Source organism: Buteo buteo, chromosome Z (genome assembly GCF_964188355.1).
Source record: "Buteo buteo chromosome Z, bButBut1.hap1.1, whole genome shotgun sequence".
Lineage (NCBI taxonomy): Eukaryota > Metazoa > Chordata > Aves > Accipitriformes > Accipitridae > Buteo > Buteo buteo.
This window is the reverse complement of record NC_134204.1, coordinates 26,253,235-26,271,662: the sequence shown is the minus strand read 5'-3', so window position 1 is coordinate 26,271,662 and position 18,428 is coordinate 26,253,235. Positions and strand designations below refer to the sequence as shown.

At 36.0% G+C, this 18,428-nt stretch overlaps 1 protein-coding gene across 2 annotated transcripts in view; it reads left to right on the top strand.

Annotated features, from left to right (window-relative positions):
• The window catches only part of SCAMP1 (secretory carrier membrane protein 1), a 49,940-nt gene extending 32,527 nt beyond the window's left edge, over positions 1 to 17,413 (top strand). For both annotated transcript variants that reach the window (XM_075021697.1, XM_075021696.1), the window contains 5 exons: positions 712 to 840; positions 7,211 to 7,370; positions 9,062 to 9,163; positions 10,982 to 11,099; positions 12,918 to 17,413. In XM_075021697.1, coding sequence (XP_074877798.1) covers positions 712 to 840; positions 7,211 to 7,370; positions 9,062 to 9,163; positions 10,982 to 11,099; positions 12,918 to 13,082 — 674 coding nt within the window. In that variant the 3' untranslated portion in view covers positions 13,083 to 17,413. The remainder of the gene's footprint in view (positions 1 to 711; positions 841 to 7,210; positions 7,371 to 9,061; positions 9,164 to 10,981; positions 11,100 to 12,917) is intronic.
• Positions 17,414 to 18,428: the final 1,015 nt, after the last annotated feature.

The following is an 18,428-nucleotide window of genomic DNA, read 5'->3' as shown; positions in this document are numbered from 1 at the left end:
TAGCCTGTGAGCAGATCAGCATATAGGAGATCCAAGTGCCTGACAGTGTGTCCTTTGTGGTGTCCTCACTCTGTCACACAACTATCAAAATACAATCATGCTGTAGGGCATCTTCTTGTAACAAAGAAGTAGTTTAGACCATTTCAGTAGCTGCCTTTCTTGGGGCTTAAGGGCTTTTAGGTAAAGCTTTGACTGTAAACTATATTGGGAACTAGTTTAAAGTGTTAGAGTTAGCCTGCTGTTAAAAATACCAGGATTTTGAGAATGAAGAATGCTTTTCAGTTACCAGTCTTTGTGTTCTACGAAGTATGTGAGTATGGTAGGACTATAGCAAAATGTGCATTTAAAAGTCCAGGGACTCAGAAATTTTTTTGTCTGCCTGTATCTGCTTGTTTTGTGAAGAATTCTCTTTTCATATTACTTTTTAAGAACTGTCAGATGCCTGCTTAGTCTTTTACATAGATAAAATACTGTGCTTTCCTTGATCTGTCTCCACTTCATTGTATTTTACTTCTGAAGTTTATTTTCAATATTGTGTGAGGATTGCTGATAAAACTCTTGGGTTTTGGTAGCCCAAGTTATCCATAAGCTTGTGAAACTCATGCATAAAACAATTTGAACAAGTCTGAATGCATACCTCTTTCTAGTATACAGAGATTAAAACTGTATTATAAAGCCCCCTCCCCCCCCTTTTTTTTTTCTGTTTTGCAGGTAGAAAAAATAACTGGCCACCTCTTCCTGAGAATTTTCCAGTAGGTCCTTGTTTCTACCAGGACTTTTCTGTAGACATTCCTGTAGAATTCCAGAAGACAGTAAAGATTATGTACTATTTGTGGATGTGTAAGTATTTTTTTTAGAATAAAAAACAAAGTGCCTTTTCAGACTTGGTGATACATACCTGCTACTTTGGCTTTTGCAATATCTGTAATGAGAAATTGTTTTAAATCCAGAAGTCAAATGCTGAAGTGAAATCTTTTTGTTAGCTTCAATTTTAAAAGTATTGAGTTACTTCATAGAAGCTTCCACAGAAAAAAAGGAGGAGAATTATCCTAAGGCAATTTGGTTCTCGTATATTGCAGCTTTCTGGTTTAAGTATCTCTGTTGTTGTAAAATAAGATTTGACCATATATTAACTTAGAAATAATTTTACTGTTTTCAAAATCAGCTTATATATTAAGAAATAGAATTCACAATCAGTGTTAATAGACTCATGAGTTAAAGAAGTGTAATATCCATTTGCTTTAATATACAAGTTTTATATAGTTTAATAAAGTTTTTAGTCTACAGTAGACAATATCATTTTAGTCTATTTGAAAAAATAGTGTGAAGTAAATTAGCTAAGAATCAGTACATGTTAAAACTATCCTTTATACACCAAGAATGTTCTGCATCATCCTTGTGGGGTGAATTTTGCCGTCGTTCAGGTGCTGTGTTTTCACTGGAGAAATGCTGGATGAACCAAATATCCAGATGCCACAACATTTGTTTCTTCTGGCTTGTCCAGTGTGATGAGAGTCTAATAATTACTCTGAGACCTCAGAAATTAGCATACTAAGGGAATGTGAATTTCAGAACTTTTCTGTATTTTTTTCAGGGCTTCAGATTTAGTTAGCAAATCTCTGTAATTTTACCCGTTAATCTGGTAATTTTGTTACTGTGATTGAACCATGTAATTGAAACACATAAAATGAGCAGTCAGCATTGAATCAAGTGAATTCCACTTCATCATAATCTGCAGCTTTCTATATTCATTGCTGGATCATTAATCTTCAAATAAGCAACTACACTGTAGAATCACTAGTGACTCTCATAAATCTGACAGATATGTAAGATTTATATGAAATCTAAGATCAGGTACTCCAAAATTTTAGGATAGTTACTAGTCCTGGGGTTGCTGGTTGACAGCCAGCTGAGTATGAGCCAGCAGTGTGCCCAGGTGGCCAAGAAGGCCAACGGCATCCTGGCCTGTATCAGCAATAGTGTGGCCAGCAGGAGGAGGAAGGTGATCGTCCCCCTGTACTGGGCACTGGTGGGGCTGCACCTCGAGTCCTGTGTTCAGTTTTGGGCCCCTCACTACAGGAAAGACATTGAGGTGCTGGAATGTGTCCAGAGAAGGGCAACCAAGTTGGTGAGGGGCCTGGAGCACAAGTCTTATGAGGAGCAGCTGAGGGAACTGGGGCTGTCTAGCCTGGAGAAAAGAAGGCTGAGGGGAGACCTTAATGCTCTCTACAGCTACCTGAAAGGAGATTGTAGTGGGGTGGGTGTTGGTCTCTTCTATCAAGTAACTAGTGATAGGACAAGAGCAAATGGCCTCAAGTTGCGGCAAGGGAGATTTAGGTTAGATATTAGGAAAAATTTCTTTACTGAAAGGTTTGTCAGGCATTGGAACAGGCTGCCCAGGGAAGTCACCATCCTTGGAGGTATTCAAAAAGCAAGTAGAGAGTACTTCAGGACATGGTTGGACTCGATGATCTTGCAGGTCTTTTCCAACCTAAATGATTCTATGATTCTAATTCTGGCCATTTGCAGGACTGAGTTCAGAAAGTGCTGTATGTTTTGAACACAAGGTGAAGTTGGGCAGTGAGAATTGGAATATTGCTGGTTTTCTTTTTCCTTCTTATGACAATAAATTAAAGAAGCAGCAATGTTATAGTATTCCAAAGTAATAGGAGTTGTGCTTTTATACTAACATGATGGATTTTCTTCTAGGTAGGCTGAGATTTTAACTGAGTCCTTGCTCTTTTCCTTCCTTAGCTCTAGTACTCTCTGACTTACGGATTACTCAGGAAGGAAGGAAAAGGGCATAATAAAGGAAAAGAAAGACAAAATCTATTTCAGACTAAAAAAAAAAAGGATTGAATACAGAATTCTGTGCCTTAGGGCTGACTGTTGAATCAGTCCTTGTGACTCTTCTTTCCTAGGATTGTATCTACATGGTTTGGCTCATTTTTCATTAGAGTGGCTATGCTTCCTCAGTGGCAGCACTGATTACCATAGCAAACTAGCCTGCTTCTGCTTGCTGCTCTACTCTACATTTTGTTTCTTCTTCCAGAACTTCCTAGGTCTTGTAAGGCCTGGGGGTTCTGTGAACAAAATCACATTTGGATAAATCTAGTATGGTGTGCTCAGCACTTCGTAAAGTAGGTTAGTTTTCCTCTGCCTTTTTAGCAGCCCTAGGAACAAACCTTCCTGTTTCAATTTTCTGTGTGTTTCTGTGGTCAGTAGCAATTTTTATATCCTTATTGTATCTGAGGAAACTGTTTTACCTGTTTCAGACCTATATGCTCTTTATCTCATCAGGAAACAAGTCTATTTGTATCCCTATTGTGTGGATTCATCCATCTTTTCTTTATTTGTATCCGAAGTCAAGAGTTTTTTGATCTGTGGATGTTGTTTTATCTTGGCACATACTGGTTTTGTTGTTTTTTTTCCCCTGGGGAGAGCCTTTTTTTTACTGACTGAGTGCTCCCATGTTTTTGTGAACAAGACAGCGATCAGTTAGCAATGGCTTCTGTCAGCTCCTGGTGGAGCTTTCCTATTCTCTCTTGATTTTGTGACCATTGCTGTTTCAGTGGCTTGCAGATAGAATGAGTTTTCCTGGCACTTTAGCACTGAGCACTACTTTTTAGATCTCTCTATGCTGTTACTAACGTTCCATGACTCTTGACCCCTATCTAATACCAAAGAATATTTATAATTTGAAGTTACCAACCAAAGAGCTGCTTAATCTCATAGAAGGCTTTTGGGGCATTTGCATTTGTTACTTTATATAGGTTGTGAATGTTTCCATTTTCTATGACCAAGACTTTTAAAGGTTTTCAAAGACCAATGATTTAAACTGTAGATTTTGGTAGAAAAATAATATCCCAAAGTGCCAACTTTTATGGTGTTTTTTTCTGTTTAGGAGAGTTTCACCTCATCCATCCTTCTGTCTGAGGATATGATCAATAGTGCATATCTCAGTCTGTGTTGATGTTTGTTCTGCCTCTTCCTGAGAACCTCCAAGGAGGGACACTTCATAAACTCCTCCCAAGCCTGTTCTAGTGTGTTGCTGTCTTTTATCATTAGAAGACGTTTCCCAGTATATATTTTAATTCTCCCTTCCTGTGTTTGATTGTCCCTGTTCTGTCCACTGTTGTTACGCAGAACACATTGACCCCCATTAGTCATCTCCTTTTTAGCATAGTTTACTCAGCCTTTCTTTGTAGCTTATGTTTTCTAGAGGTCTGATTGTTGGTTGCTGTCTTACAGATTCATTGCTTGGTCCACCCCATATTACTAAGAGTATTTTTAGTGTGTAGCATCAAGAATTCTACAATGTTGACTGTCCAATATTTTAACTAAAGTCCTAATGTACTGTATAGAGAGAAAAAAACACCTGCACATTTTTGATAGCATGTGCTTATGTTATGTGCTGATCTAAGCCTGCTTTAGAATATATTTTTTTCTGTGGAAAAGACTTCTGTCGTTTGTAAGGTGTTTGCACGTCTTACCTGCCGCCCCTCCAAAACGAGCAGAACAGACAAGGAACAAAAGCCTAAACTACATACATTTGAAGCCACTCTGTGCTCCAAGGTTGTGTGTGGCTGAACTTGACCAGCTTTGTCCTGACTTGTCAGTTGCCCTGTGGCTTCAAAACTCTCTGTTTTGTAGGCATCCCATTCTCCTTGAGGCAGCCCATCACAGCATGACAGTCCAGCTGATTCCTGGGAAGAAGCGCACTCTTCTGTCATGTGTCCTAGTGAGGACTTTGGTTTCCCAAGAATGCCATCAATAAAACATAACTGAAATGAAACATATTACAAAAATCTATTTTCATACAGTCCCAAATGGGACAGCAAAATAATCAACTCAATAATGTAGATGCCAGATAGCACTGGTGCAACTTATGGTCTTTATCTCCAATTCACTTTCAGACATTAACAGATGATAAAGTGTAGCTGATTAAGACAGGGAATGTATATCTAAGTAGGATTCTTCTGTACAAGGAAGTTTACCCTAATAAAAATGAAGTTGAGTCTAAATATTTATTGAACTAATATAATTTCCCATTTTTCACTCTTATTCTGGCATGAATGCCCTTTTTCTTTTTTTAACCTCAACTGCTTCCAAGCTAAACTAAGAGAAGGCTTTCTTAGATCCCTTCACACTGAGTACTGTATTGGTATATCTGTGAAATTACTGTTGTATAGACATTGCATGTTGCAGACTTCTGCCAAAGCCTTAGGTCACTTCAGCCCCCATGTGGTCATTATAATAACTTGTATTATGGTTTAATTTGAAGTGGCAAATAGGTGCAAGGTACTTAAAACCACTACCCTGAACATAAAAACATCTGTCCGTTCATACAACAGCAAAGCTTATCTAGGTCACTTGGTGAAGGCGTGGGCTCAAGAACAAATGACTTTCTGTACCTTGCAGCAGGCAGAGAGAAGGGTGAGTGGAGCGAAGGGAGAATTGTCAGTGAAGTCCCGTGTGTTCATCCATAGCTTGCTAACACTTGGCTTTTACAGCTGAGATTGTCCATGACAGTAGTGAAGTAGACCCCTGTGTTGCCGGCTTTATTGTGCTAAGAAGTATCAGTAGCAGGTGTGACGTTTCAACCCGCTTCTGCATGGATGGTATTCTTTTAAAACTTGTCCTGCTATCATAATTGCACTTACAAAAAAAGTGGTAATTTCTGAAAGTTCAAACTCCACCAGAATGTGGATGTTTCTAGTAATTGAGGGCGTCTCCCTGTTTTCCAGTATTGACTAGAAAAAGAAAGAATACCCCTTAGTAAGCTTTCTCATATTTGTTAAAGGCAGGCAGGAATTTGGATTTGTATCATTTGTTGTGCTTTCTGAGGCATATACACACAAATTCTGAAATGAGTTGCTTTGCTGACCTCTTGGAACAGTGCTAAGATATGTAGATAAGCATGTAAATGCTTTTTATTTGAAAGTAAAAAGTTTTGTGTTTCTGGTGACTCTTAGTGGAAAATATGATTTGTCCATGCAATGATGTGGGCATTTAGCTTTAAGATTTTTTCCCACTAAGTTGATTTACGGCTTATTTAAGTACTAGTTAAGAGGGCAGCAAAGAGTTTGTGGAGTCTTTTTTTCAGAATCTTTATTATCTTGCCAGTTCTTCGGTTAACCTTACCTTCCAGTAGAATGACTGAAATGTTTCTCTGAACTTAAATAAAAAAATCATTGCTGCAAGAGCAGCTGATGCACTCTAAATTATAAATACTCTACTTTATCCTGGTCCACAAGGACAGAAACCGTCCTCTGAGATAGCAAAATCACTCCTGAATCACTGCTTATTGCTGATCAAAGACAGAAATTCATGTTCGTCTTTTAAGTCTGGCAGAACTAACTTCTGTGTCAGCATGAAGGTAGTAGTTGTTACGTTTCTTAATACTGCTCTATCATTTTCTGTTCTAAGAACTAAATATTTTTGAAATAAACTGTTGTAATAAAGTTGTAATGCCAATGCATTTTCTTGAGTAGAAATTCAATAGTTAACCTGTAACAAGGTCTGCCAATGAGAAAATACTAGTATTGAGCTAAGAACAGAGCACCAAAAAGGCAGGCGTTTAAGACTAATGTTGTAAGAAATAGTTGAATATGCAATATGTATTAAAGCATCTAGAACAGCTTCTTGCAGATCTTACTTATCTGAGAAACATTTTTACTGAGTGGGGTTTTTTTGCTTTATTACATCAAAGACAAAGAGCTTTTCACTAAAAGATTCTTTGGAAATTTTTATTTTCAAACTAGAATGTGGACAGTGCTATATTTATGATGCATTTTATATAATTTATAAGCTTTGTCTCAAAAAATATTCAGTAGTCTGTTAAATATCTGTATCAAGTTATTACTGTAGAAAAAGTATCTATTATTGCAGCTGTAGAAACCTCTTTTTTTGCCATTTTAAGTTTCAAAATGTCTTATTTTTATGACAGGATTTTTTCCTTCACCATATACCTGATAGTACTTGAATTTTCATGTTCAGTACTTTCACTTGTGAATACACAGTTTACCTGAAAGTTAGAAGACTTTATAAAAACCAGCTTATTGCTGAGGGTATTGAGAGGGTATTGATTTATTGTCAGCATACTGATGTTTTGTTTAAAAATGCTCAGTTTGGGTATTACTGTAACAGTTGTAATAATTTATTGTATAAACATAACTTAATTAAGACTATTTTGCTTTTGCTTCTACAGTCCATACAGTGACACTGTTTCTTAATATCTTTGGATGTTTGGCCTGGTTTTACGTTGATGCTACACGAGGGGTTGATTTTGGATTGAGTATTCTCTGGTTCTTGCTTTTTACCCCTTGTTCTTTTGTCTGCTGGTACAGACCACTTTATGGAGCTTTCAGGTAAACACTTCAGCTTGACTTAGGATATTTAAAAACTTGTCGAAATGCATTAACATTCCAGAATTTGCTTGATTATCATTATGATAATCCTTTAATATGCTTTCATTAGAAACAAGTAGTATGTTTGCCATTAATTCAGTTGTTGTATTTGAAACATAGATGGCAATAGTTAGGAATATCATGGAATACCCTTTAAAGTATTTATAGCTTCTACTATTGACAAAATATTTGTAGGAAATAATTTAACTTTGTATTGGGCTGATAAAAATTCTACAGAAGATTCTCATTAAATCTCTGTCCCTTCACTCCAAGAATTTGAGAGGTTAATAGTTAAGAGTGTCTTACATTTTGGCTTCCTGAATGAACTTCATAAAACTACACTTAAAAATCTTATATTCTTGAGTGACCTACAGTGTCTGTAACTGAAGTAGGCTGAGATTCTTAAGAAGGAGTAGAGCAGGTATATAGTAATCAGACTGTAGTATTTTTCCTAGCTTTTAGCAATCTTTGCAGACTTCACAATCATGAGGTGTGGTAGTATTGAGTTTAAGAATAGAATGGTTGGTTTGCATGCAAAATTGAATTTTTTTTTTTTTTTTGTGAAAATCAGCAAGTAGCGATTCTAAATCCTGTACTCTTACAGTATCTCTTGGGATTTTTTTTACATTGAAGTGATTCAAGATAGTCTCAGTTAAAGTGCACTAATTCTTGTAGAGAAAGATTGATGACCAGAAATTGCAGTTAAGCCTAACCTTTTAGACTAAATGAGATGTTTCTTTTTGCTAACCAGGAGGTATTGTTGTACCCACACATCTTTGAGGAATCATATAGTTTAACTTGCATTTGCTCTCTAGTAAATCCATAGCTTTTCTTAATGAATATTGTTTGTTTGGAAAAGGAAAACTACTTCTTGCATATTCAACTGTTGGTCAGTTGCTCAGCTGAAAATGAAATAGTTTCTGAACTGGTTCAATAAATAGAAATGAACAAACTCCCTTCTGCAGTAAGTGCTGTGAATGGCAAAATCTGATTCTGTGACTCAACTACGCAATTTCTACTTTCTTTAGAACTCTGGTAGCAAGCATATCATATGATCATTAGTTGTGACAGTAATAAGTTGAGGTCTTTCTTGAGATTTTGCCTGTACCTTTTTTTTTTTTTACTTTCAGTCTATGTCAGGCTGGCATTTTAGTAATTTATCTTGTATATTTTGCTTTTAAGCAACAGCTGCTTCAGTATTCTGGTCTGCACTATGTTTCATTAATTCCATATTAGATTTTATTTCCTTTTACAAGTAAAATATTTTCTTCCCAACCTGCCAGCACTGTGAACTTCAGTCTGAAAGTGGAGCAGAATTCTGGTTTTCATGCATTGTAGCAAAACTTCTGTGTTTTGTCTAAGAGGCCCTGCTGTGTGCTGAACAGAACACAAAGGAATAGTATATTGCTGCTATTCTCTCACCTGTGTTAGAGGTACAGGTGGCAAAAATACTATATTAAAGAAGGAGGAGCAGCTCTTGTCAAGAAACACTCTACAAAATCACAGAATTACTGATACTTCAATTGACTGTCAATAAATGAAAACACTTTTTCTCTAATTAATGCAGAAAAAAATTTTAGATTGGTACTACAATATTTGCAAAAAGTCATTAATTTCCTGGCTGCTTTAATCTTTTTCCCCGCCTCTTTCAGGAGTGACAGTTCATTCAGGTTCTTTGTGTTCTTCTTTGTATATATCTGTCAGTTTGCTGTGCATGTACTTCAAGCTGCAGGATTTCAAAGATGGGGAAACTGGTGAGTATTCTGTTTGATGTAGCATTGTACTGTCTGTGAGACGAACACTCAGATTTGATACAGAACCTGCAATACAGTCTGTTTTTTAAAAATAATATCTTGTGTTCACCAGAATTGTTACATTTAGCACTCAAAAAAAGCATTTTTGGAGTGCTCTTAACTAGGAGAAGTGGGTGAAACATATCCCAAGAGTGTGAGGTACTTCTGTTGCTAGGCTGGTCAAAATTTTGTCCTTCAATGTAAACCACTTTGAACTATCCTTTTATACATAACCTCCTCTATTTTGGTGGCTTGTGGAGATGTTACTTGCTTATATTTAACATAAAGACATAAGCAAAACTTAGAGAAAATGAAAATCATTAAGACAGTAATAATATACTGTTTTCCTATTATTTTGTATCATAAATTCTAATTATATTAATATACTTACTATTTATTAAGGAAATTTATGGCTAAAATTTGAAGAATGAATCAACAATGTATTTGGGTGAATATAATGGTATATTTTTGATACTATTTGAAAGGCTTATTTGTCCAAGTGAGGTCCTTATTCTATAGTAGCTGGTTTTTCATGCTTCTAAGTATATAAGCTTTTACATGAAGCTTTTATGTGAATCAGCTATTTGAGGCTTAAAGGTCTAATATCAAAGAAAAGCTATTGGGAATCAGTCACTGTCCTTGGAAAAAAAACCCAACAAGCTTTAATTAACTAAAAGCATGGTTGTAGTAGCCTGCTGGTAGCATGAAGAGCTATGACTGGCAGTACTGTAGCTGGGTAGTGACACTTCTTTGCTTTGTATCAGTGCTTTTTGCTGCCATCCTCCAAACATACATAAGGCAGACAAAACAGCACTGCTTTAGAACAGTAGTGTAAGGAAAGATCCTGTTTTATTATTTTTGCTCTCATATCCACTATTTTTCTTTTTCATAGATACCTTGATTGATATTAACAAAATAAAAATGTATTTTAGAGGGCCAACTCTCCAAGTATGTAGACTGTGCTTTTAAGAATACTTGGGGAAGGGGTATGAAAATGCTAATTACAGTTTGGATTTTGGAGTTTTGTGGTGGAGTCTGGTTGGACATTGGGGATATCAAAGCAATTTGAAACAGGTAGAGGACAGTTTTAAGGTTCTTTGGATTTATGGAAATTTTTTTCTGTGGAAGAATCTTTTCCATCTGAATGTTTTATTTTTCTTAGGGCAGCCTGCTTTTTGTGCTTTCAAGTTTGATATTGTATTTTTCTGTTGGTGTTTCAATTTTGAAGAATGGGGAAATGTTGAAGTAGATACTGAGAGCACAATCTTTTCTATTAATTAATCTGATGATAACCTCAATTAAGAAAGCATCATCGTGTGGCTACAATTAAATAAGTCTTCCGACATAGAAGCTGTGTGTGTTTGTGGCATGTTTTTGGTTTATATTTAAAGTAGTTAGAAGCTCTCTTTTTAGGGATGTTTTCTCTTCCACGAAGTCATGTAGTCTTAAATCAGTCTGACATGACAGTATGACAAAAAAAACCCCAAAGTTGTTGAGCAACTCTCTAATTTCTTCAAAATTCTGCTCAAGGGTAATCATCTTTACTTCAATTTTTCATAATATCTTCACTGCATGCATTGGGGAAAAAATGGAAACTAAGCTCTAAAAGCTTACAATAGAACTGAAATATGTTTATGTAAAATTCCTATGACTTTTTCTTCAAAAATATTCAAAGTTGATCAGAAACAGGAGGTTTTAAAGCTTCCCTTGATGTGGATACCTGTGGTTGAATGGGTCATGTGCTGTGCTAGTGAAGTTTGTCCTTTCTTTTTCCTTCAGTGGGTGGATTTCATCTCTTACTGGTCTTAATAAGAGTATTCCTGTTGGCATTATGATGATAATCATAGCTGCACTTTTCACAGCATCTGCTGTTATCTCATTAGTTATGTTTAAAAAGGTAAGTTACATATTATTCCCCTCTTCTGTTTCCTATGTTTGATCTGGGTTTTGTTTTCCTGCTTGAGAGAGGTACTCTCTTACAAAGTAATGGGAATTAAATTAAATTCTTGGGAGTGTGCCTTACCTATTAACAACTGCACTTTTTTGCTTATACTGTTCTGGAGTTACAAAATGCTGTTTGTACAATGCACGTATTTTCTGCAAACTAAAATGGGGAAGGATAGCTCTGAGTAAGAGAAATTGGGAGGTAAGCTCACACTGAAATGGTAGGTGAATGCACTGGACACTAGGATTGTACCTGTAGATGCCAGGTTGTAATTTTCAAATCTGTGGTGATTCATCAGGCTGAGTGAAGTGTGATTCCAATGATTGCTAGGTTTCAGCTCTTACCAAAATCATTCCCATTAAAATCAATAGAAAAGGGAGTTGCCTGGCACCTCAGAAAAGGTTTTTATTTCTCTGCTTCTATTATTTTAACATTTTGTTGCCAATTAATGATTGCATAACATGAAAGCTCAAAGAAAGACGCTTTTTTCCCTTGGTTACTTTTTGTGAATTTCCATCCAGAAGACCTAAGTTTAGATATGAATGTGCTGGTAAGTTTTTGATGTAGATAAAATGTAACTGAGAATTCTGCTGATGATGTGCTGGCAATTCTAATAGTTCAACCTCAGTTACAGTTATGCTTAAAGATTTTCACATACCCAAGGTCTTCTGGCCTATTTCAGTAAGGCAGAAATTTTAAGTGTTCCCTGGAGATGTCCCTTCTCCTTACTTGTTTTCTGTATAAAAATACTCAGGTACAGGAGAAAGAAACAAGCAAGAAAAATGTATGGTGGAGCATTTTTTTTTTTTTTTTACACTCTTCCTACTGTATGCATCTGGATTATTTTAAAAAGCCTGCATACTCAGATGTGACCTGGTGTATCTTTATGGATGAGAAATAGTCACATTTGTAACAAAGAACAAAGTTACAACATTAATTTTCTTGCTACCCTTGAATGAAAATGTCTTTGCAGTCTTATTTGACAACTTTATTGTGACTTGATAGAATATGAATCAGAAATAGCATTTTAATTTTAATAGTCAGGTAATTGGAAGTTACTCAGGACTTGGTTTTTTGTTGTACTAGAGGTTATATGCCATATTGTTTAGCATGTTTGTTAAGTGATATTGTTTGATATCTCTGCTTATTATGCAGAGCTATGGGTCATCACACTAGTTTAGCAGATACATATCTGCATTATTAGGATATTTTATGCTTTTTAATATTCAGTCATAGCATAGCTTGTTCTTGTAACCATATCAATCAGAGAAATTAAAATTCTTTAGAAATTGATGTAGAAAAAGGTTCACCAATGTTACTGACACAGTGGATTCAAAACTATTTTTTTTTGGTTTTGTCTCCTACTGGTGTTTTTTAACATGCACACTTACTAACTCTTTTAATGAGCATGACAAGTTGTATACAAATTGAGACGGAAGACATTTTTGCGAGCTACGAGCCCTGTGTTATGTTAAGGATGCAGCCTGTTTGTGTATTTAAATATGTTATTTCAGGCAGTAGATACCACACACATTTTAGTAAAGACCTATGAGACCCCTCTGAACTTGCAAACTACATGCAGCAGGGCAATCAAAAGTTGTAGCATTTGTGGAAAAAATGTCTGTTTACTCATTTCTGGATCCCTCCAAACACATGAGCAAACCAGATGTCCCCACCACACAGCTCTGCTTCATGTTTGAGAGTTTGCTATTAGTCTACCAAGAAATGGAAGGCTCAGCACTGTTTTTCACTGCTTTTCCAACTCCCTAGGTGCATGGTCTCTACCGCACGACTGGTGCTAGTTTTGAGAAGGCGCAGCAGGAGTTTGCAACAGGAGTGATGTCCAACAAAACTGTACAAACTGCTGCAGCCAATGCCGCATCAACAGCAGCAACCAGTGCAGCTCAGAATGCATTCAAGGGTAACCGAATGTAGGGAAACATAAAAATTCATCACGGTTCTTGTCAATTGTATTTTATTTTCCATTCACTTATTATATTCCCTAAAAGCCTAGATCAAAATTCACACAGCATGTTTGTCTCTTCTGCAGCTGTGCATGGGTAAAATGGGAGATGTTTGGTTTATTTTATTGTAAATTTATTTATTTTAAGAAGATAACCATTCTTTGCCCTTTTTTAAGATGTTGCATTCTTGAATTATAAAGCCTTCCATATTTTATGGAGGATAAATAATTTCAACAATTGGCCTGAGAATGAATTGTGGTATATAATGATCAAATAAATGTATTAAGAATTCAGAAGGGTTTTTTAGTGGGTTCACACTCCGGTATTTTTTTAAACTTCAAGAAAGTACTTTGGATCAATTATTTTTCTTTGTAAGAACTGTTTTCCCTATTTCTACTATAAGAAATGGGGTAGACTGAGAGATGTAGAAAGTTAAGTTTGGCTACTGCTTTTGCAATTTCAGCAGCAGCTGGAGGAGAAATGCAAGTAGAGTAGATACTATAAATTCTTTTTTTTTTTTTTTTAGGATAAGTCTTTTGATATAAACCTGTAAGTTTGCATGAATACTGTTGAGTTATATGATCTTGTTTAAATAGTGTTTTTGCCACTTGATAATAATAGCATTTGTTTGTATCTATTTTCATGGAGTATTCTCTACTTGTGAGAAATGACTATGGTGCATAAACATTCTCTGTAATAGAATGTGTAATGCAGTGTACAGTTTAAGGAAGTTAACTGATGGTTTCAATCACAGAGCTAAATGATTATATATTTGCTATTTTTAATTTCAATATTCATGTCTTGGGGTAATAATTTTGCTGGAAAAGAAACCAATATTGACTTCTAGAACACTAGTTTCTTGCCTATCTTCCCTATTCTATGTGCAGTGGTATTTTTGTTGTATTGGCGATTTTTGGGGTTTGGTGGGTTTTTTTTAGGTGTAGATTTGTGTTTAACAGTGGTACTAAATTTCACGCCTAGTCAGTCACTCCGTTTACTGCTTGTCCAAAACCCTAAATATGCAATATTTAATTTTCTAACAGGTCGAAACCCAAGCTTTTTAAGCAATGGCATTTAACAGATACTTGAATTTATTTTAATGTTAACTCAGCCATCTCTGTGATGTGATTTAAGCTAGGGCAAAAAAGCTTTTAAACTATTTTGAGTTGGAAAAGTGAGAAATCTTCCATCTTTAACAAAGTTAATTTTTAACTCATTGAACTGGAGGCCTAAAAGGTTAAATTAGTGCTGTGGAACTGAACAATCCATAATGGTACATACCATCATTATATTCTAGAATATAATCACAACTTAGTGTAACGTCATGTTTCTCTCATTTGAAGACTATAAATAGTCTTGGATTGTCTCATGAGTCTTATGCACAATACTTGGGCTGTTTTTTCGAACTCTGTTTTAGGAAATGAAAACAGGAATGACCACATCCCACAACCTGTATAAGTATACCCTGTGGCTGAAATGAATTTGGCTCTTAAGGTGAATCCCCTTTAGTAAGACAGCATAAAATTCTGAGGCCCCTCCATGTTCTGAATGTGGACTGACTTTCATAAATTCTTTTTCACTGCACTGTATTCATAATAACAGAGGAGCATTACCAAAAATAAAACCCCTAGCTTAATCCCTGGATCAGTATTACACTGTTAGCATGAAGTCCCTTTTGCTAATTTCTTTAAATCCAACTTGAATTTGGACAAATGTTGTAGTTTCACCTACACTGAAGTTCATATTAATGAATATACTTGCTTCTAAATGTTCTCTGCATCATGAAGTTAAAAGCAATTTAAATATTCTGTGTACAGGGGCCGTACAATTTCATACTAGTGGACATGCTAGCATTGAACTTAAATTTGTGTGGAATGTTGTTAAAAGCTTTCCAGATAAAAGCCACAATTTTCTATTGAGATCAGGCACCATTCTTCTAGCAGCTGTGTATCAAGGTTGTTCTTTCCATGATCTTTTAAACTTAACTTGAGGGTTGTATCTAGGAACTCTACTATAGATTACTTTTAAATCTAAATTTAAGCAATTCTCTTGGTATCTCTTGGATAGGAATCCCAGGGACATCATCCTTGCAATTTAACTTAAGCTGAAGATTGCATAATAACATACATTACCAGAATATATTATGGAGAAACACATTAGGAATAAAACCTGAATTTGGCAGGTAGATTTTTTTCTCAAATGTTTAAAGGCTCTTTGAGAAAACATATTTTATGTTCTATGTATAGGGAGCTTTGATTTGTAATGTCATGGGTTGAATGTATGGATTTAATCCTCCTCAGTGAAATTCAAGGTTCAGTTACATGTGAATTGTTTAAACCAGAAATCTCTGACACTTTGCAGCCCAAAAGGGAGGGAGAAGTTTGAGTTTAGCTTTGACAACAGAAGGCTGGTATTTGTTAAAATATTTTGTACCTAACGAAAACTAGATTTTACAGTCTTTTATTAATTACTCAGAGTATGGCACCCACTTAAGTTGTCATTTTGTAGTATAGTGGCAAACTGAGTACAAAGTATGAAGTTTAAACACTGGAATGTCAGTAGTCATTGATCTGTAATTTAGGAGTTGGTTTTATTTATCTGAGGGATGTTTGTATATTTTGTAAATTACTAACAATGCTCTGCCATCCTGGTGAATGTCATGGTTCTGTACAAATGCACTTCTTCTGTCCCTCTGTTGCATGTCTGAGTAGTTCAGAACTTTTGTATATTTATTGTATTAACACAGTGTCATAGAATAAAAAAGGACTTTTTTCCGGGGTGTTTGCTCTATATAGTTTTCACCAATATAAGGATTTTTCTTCTAACAGTCAGGATAATGTGCAGGGTGGATGATCTGTGTAAAAGTCTCACTTGGTTTTTATAATTCTGTATATAAGTGCTGTAATTCTGCTGAAATGGGGAAGCAAAATGTCCACTATCAAAATAATACCGTAGGGTATTGAGAATTAGTCTACTCAACTGTTACGAAGAAAATTCTGAAAACACTCCCAGCCCACTTTCTTGTGCTGTAAACTCACGAGGGTTAAAATCTAAACATGTTTTGTCGTTACTGAATGAAATTCTGCAGGTATTAAGTGAATCCTAAAACACTATTGAAAGTAAAATGAAGTTGCTGAAAACAATGTTGCTTTACTAGTGTTTATTTTCCTAATTTCTGCCTATGGATTGACATTTCTGTATCACTGCAGTGTCTTGCTTTTTTTTAGGCACTATCACAGTCTGTTAATTTTTTTCATCTAATATTGGCTGTAACACCTGCTTTTTAGTACTGAATTTATCAGTGGGTTTTCTTCAAAGGGCAAAACAACTTCATCTAGACCACTGTGATGTAGTTACGTTTGCAAATGCACAATACAGGGAACAGTGCTCTGAGGTACAGTCAGTATTACTTTGGGAGATAGCAGAGTTGAGTTTTTGAAGACACTTGTGCATGCATGCATCATTTAGTAGTGAAATTCTTCATCAACTTCATCTGTTTCTTTGTAATTTACAGATCTAGGATGGCAGTGGCAGCAGACTAAAGGAACAGTTTTTCTACTTTCTTGTAAATGGTCAGCACAATTGTGCAGCATGATCCCATCTTGTTTTATGGTTAGAATTATTACACTATTTAAGTGCTGTTGTGGGGAGATGATTCCTCTGGTTTGCTGAGGCCAGTTTTCCTCAAGAAGTTGTAAGCACGAAGTTGGGAAGGCATGCACACACAGAGAAAACAGCACCGGGAAGAGAACTGTGATTAAAAATACTCAGTGATAAGTTCTGGAAAGGTATTTCTGTCAAGGAAAACTCACGCACCAAGAGCATTCTGGTTATGAATCAGTAGTACAGCACAGTGGATCAGATAATTAAAACAAATGTGTGTTAGGTTTCACTGAGTTACATTAAAATGTGTAAGGATTAGTTTATACTTTTTTTTTCCTGCAAATCAGTTTTATGTCTGCAAGTAGCTTTTCTTCTCACTAGAAAATTCAGGAAGACTTAGAAAAGAAGTGATGCAAATTTCTTACCTCAGCAGCAGAATACTAGTTTAACTTTATGCTAGGATTAAACTACATACCATGTCACACACTACTGAGGGAAGAAAAAAAAAAAAAAAAAAAGTGTTGATGGGACATATGACTTGTGGATCACACTGACATGCATTTTCTTCTGGAAAAAAAGAAACGAATTCTCCAGCTGTTTAACGGAAGCATATACAGCTCATCTGAAATGTGCTTTTTGTTGGATGAATGGATAGTGATTACACCAAACAACCGTGCTTTTAATTCGTTTGTTTCACTGTTTCTCAATACACTCAGTGCTGCAATGTGACTAAGTAATGTGTGTTTATATATGAAATGTGTGTTTACATGCTTCAGTGGGTGTTCCTACATGTTGCTGTTAACATCAGCCAGAGGTGAAGGACGATGCTTCAACACAGAGGAGCTGTCGTACAAAGCGTTGAGACGACTAGGTTTTATTTCTTTGTACCTATGATTCAGGTAGGGAAACTTTCAGCTAGGGAGATGGGAAATTTCTGAGATTTTTGGTGATAAAAAGTTGGAGGTTGTATTAGTAATGGGCAGCGTGCTTGCAACATGGCTAATGTAGGCCTGGAAAACCCAGCCCACTTTAGAGTCCAGTTACCTGTGGCCACTCACTCAGCTTTTCTGCTTTGCAGATGTGTACAACCAGAGCTGGGTGGGATATGCTGGCTGGAGCCCAGGCCATTTTTAAAAACAGCTGCCTCTGACCACTGATGGCTCTGCGGCATCAGCTGCTCTGCCACTGCTTCAGCTGACAGTGCTGCAAGTAGATTTTTACAATGTTTATAGCCTAATTAAACAGTCTTTATCATCTGAGCTGTAGTCAACTGCATGCATGCCAAAGCATGTGTTCCTGTTTTGCAGTGGAGGGCTGTTGTCCTTGCTATGCGTGTGTTTTTAGTGTTTTAGAGAAAAAAGTGGGTATACTGGATTGGGCAGTGGGGTGATACTTTTTGTCCAAGGTAAGAGAGCAATTGGAAGCAGTCAGAATAATGTGATTAAATTTGGAATTATTTTTTCTTTGCTGATCCCACTGCATCTGAATGATACCTGAAGCTGGTTAGGGACACCGATTCCTACACTCTCAGAATTTCACTGATAGGAAGATACCAAAAATTAAATAAAAAGTGTATGTTTGAAAACAAACTTTCAGTCAATCACAGGAGCAAGACAATGTCTTTATATTCCTGTCCCTCTGATATTAATACTACATACTCACTTTATCATTGCATCACCATTCTAAACCTAGCTGGAGCTTGGGGAGGAAGTTA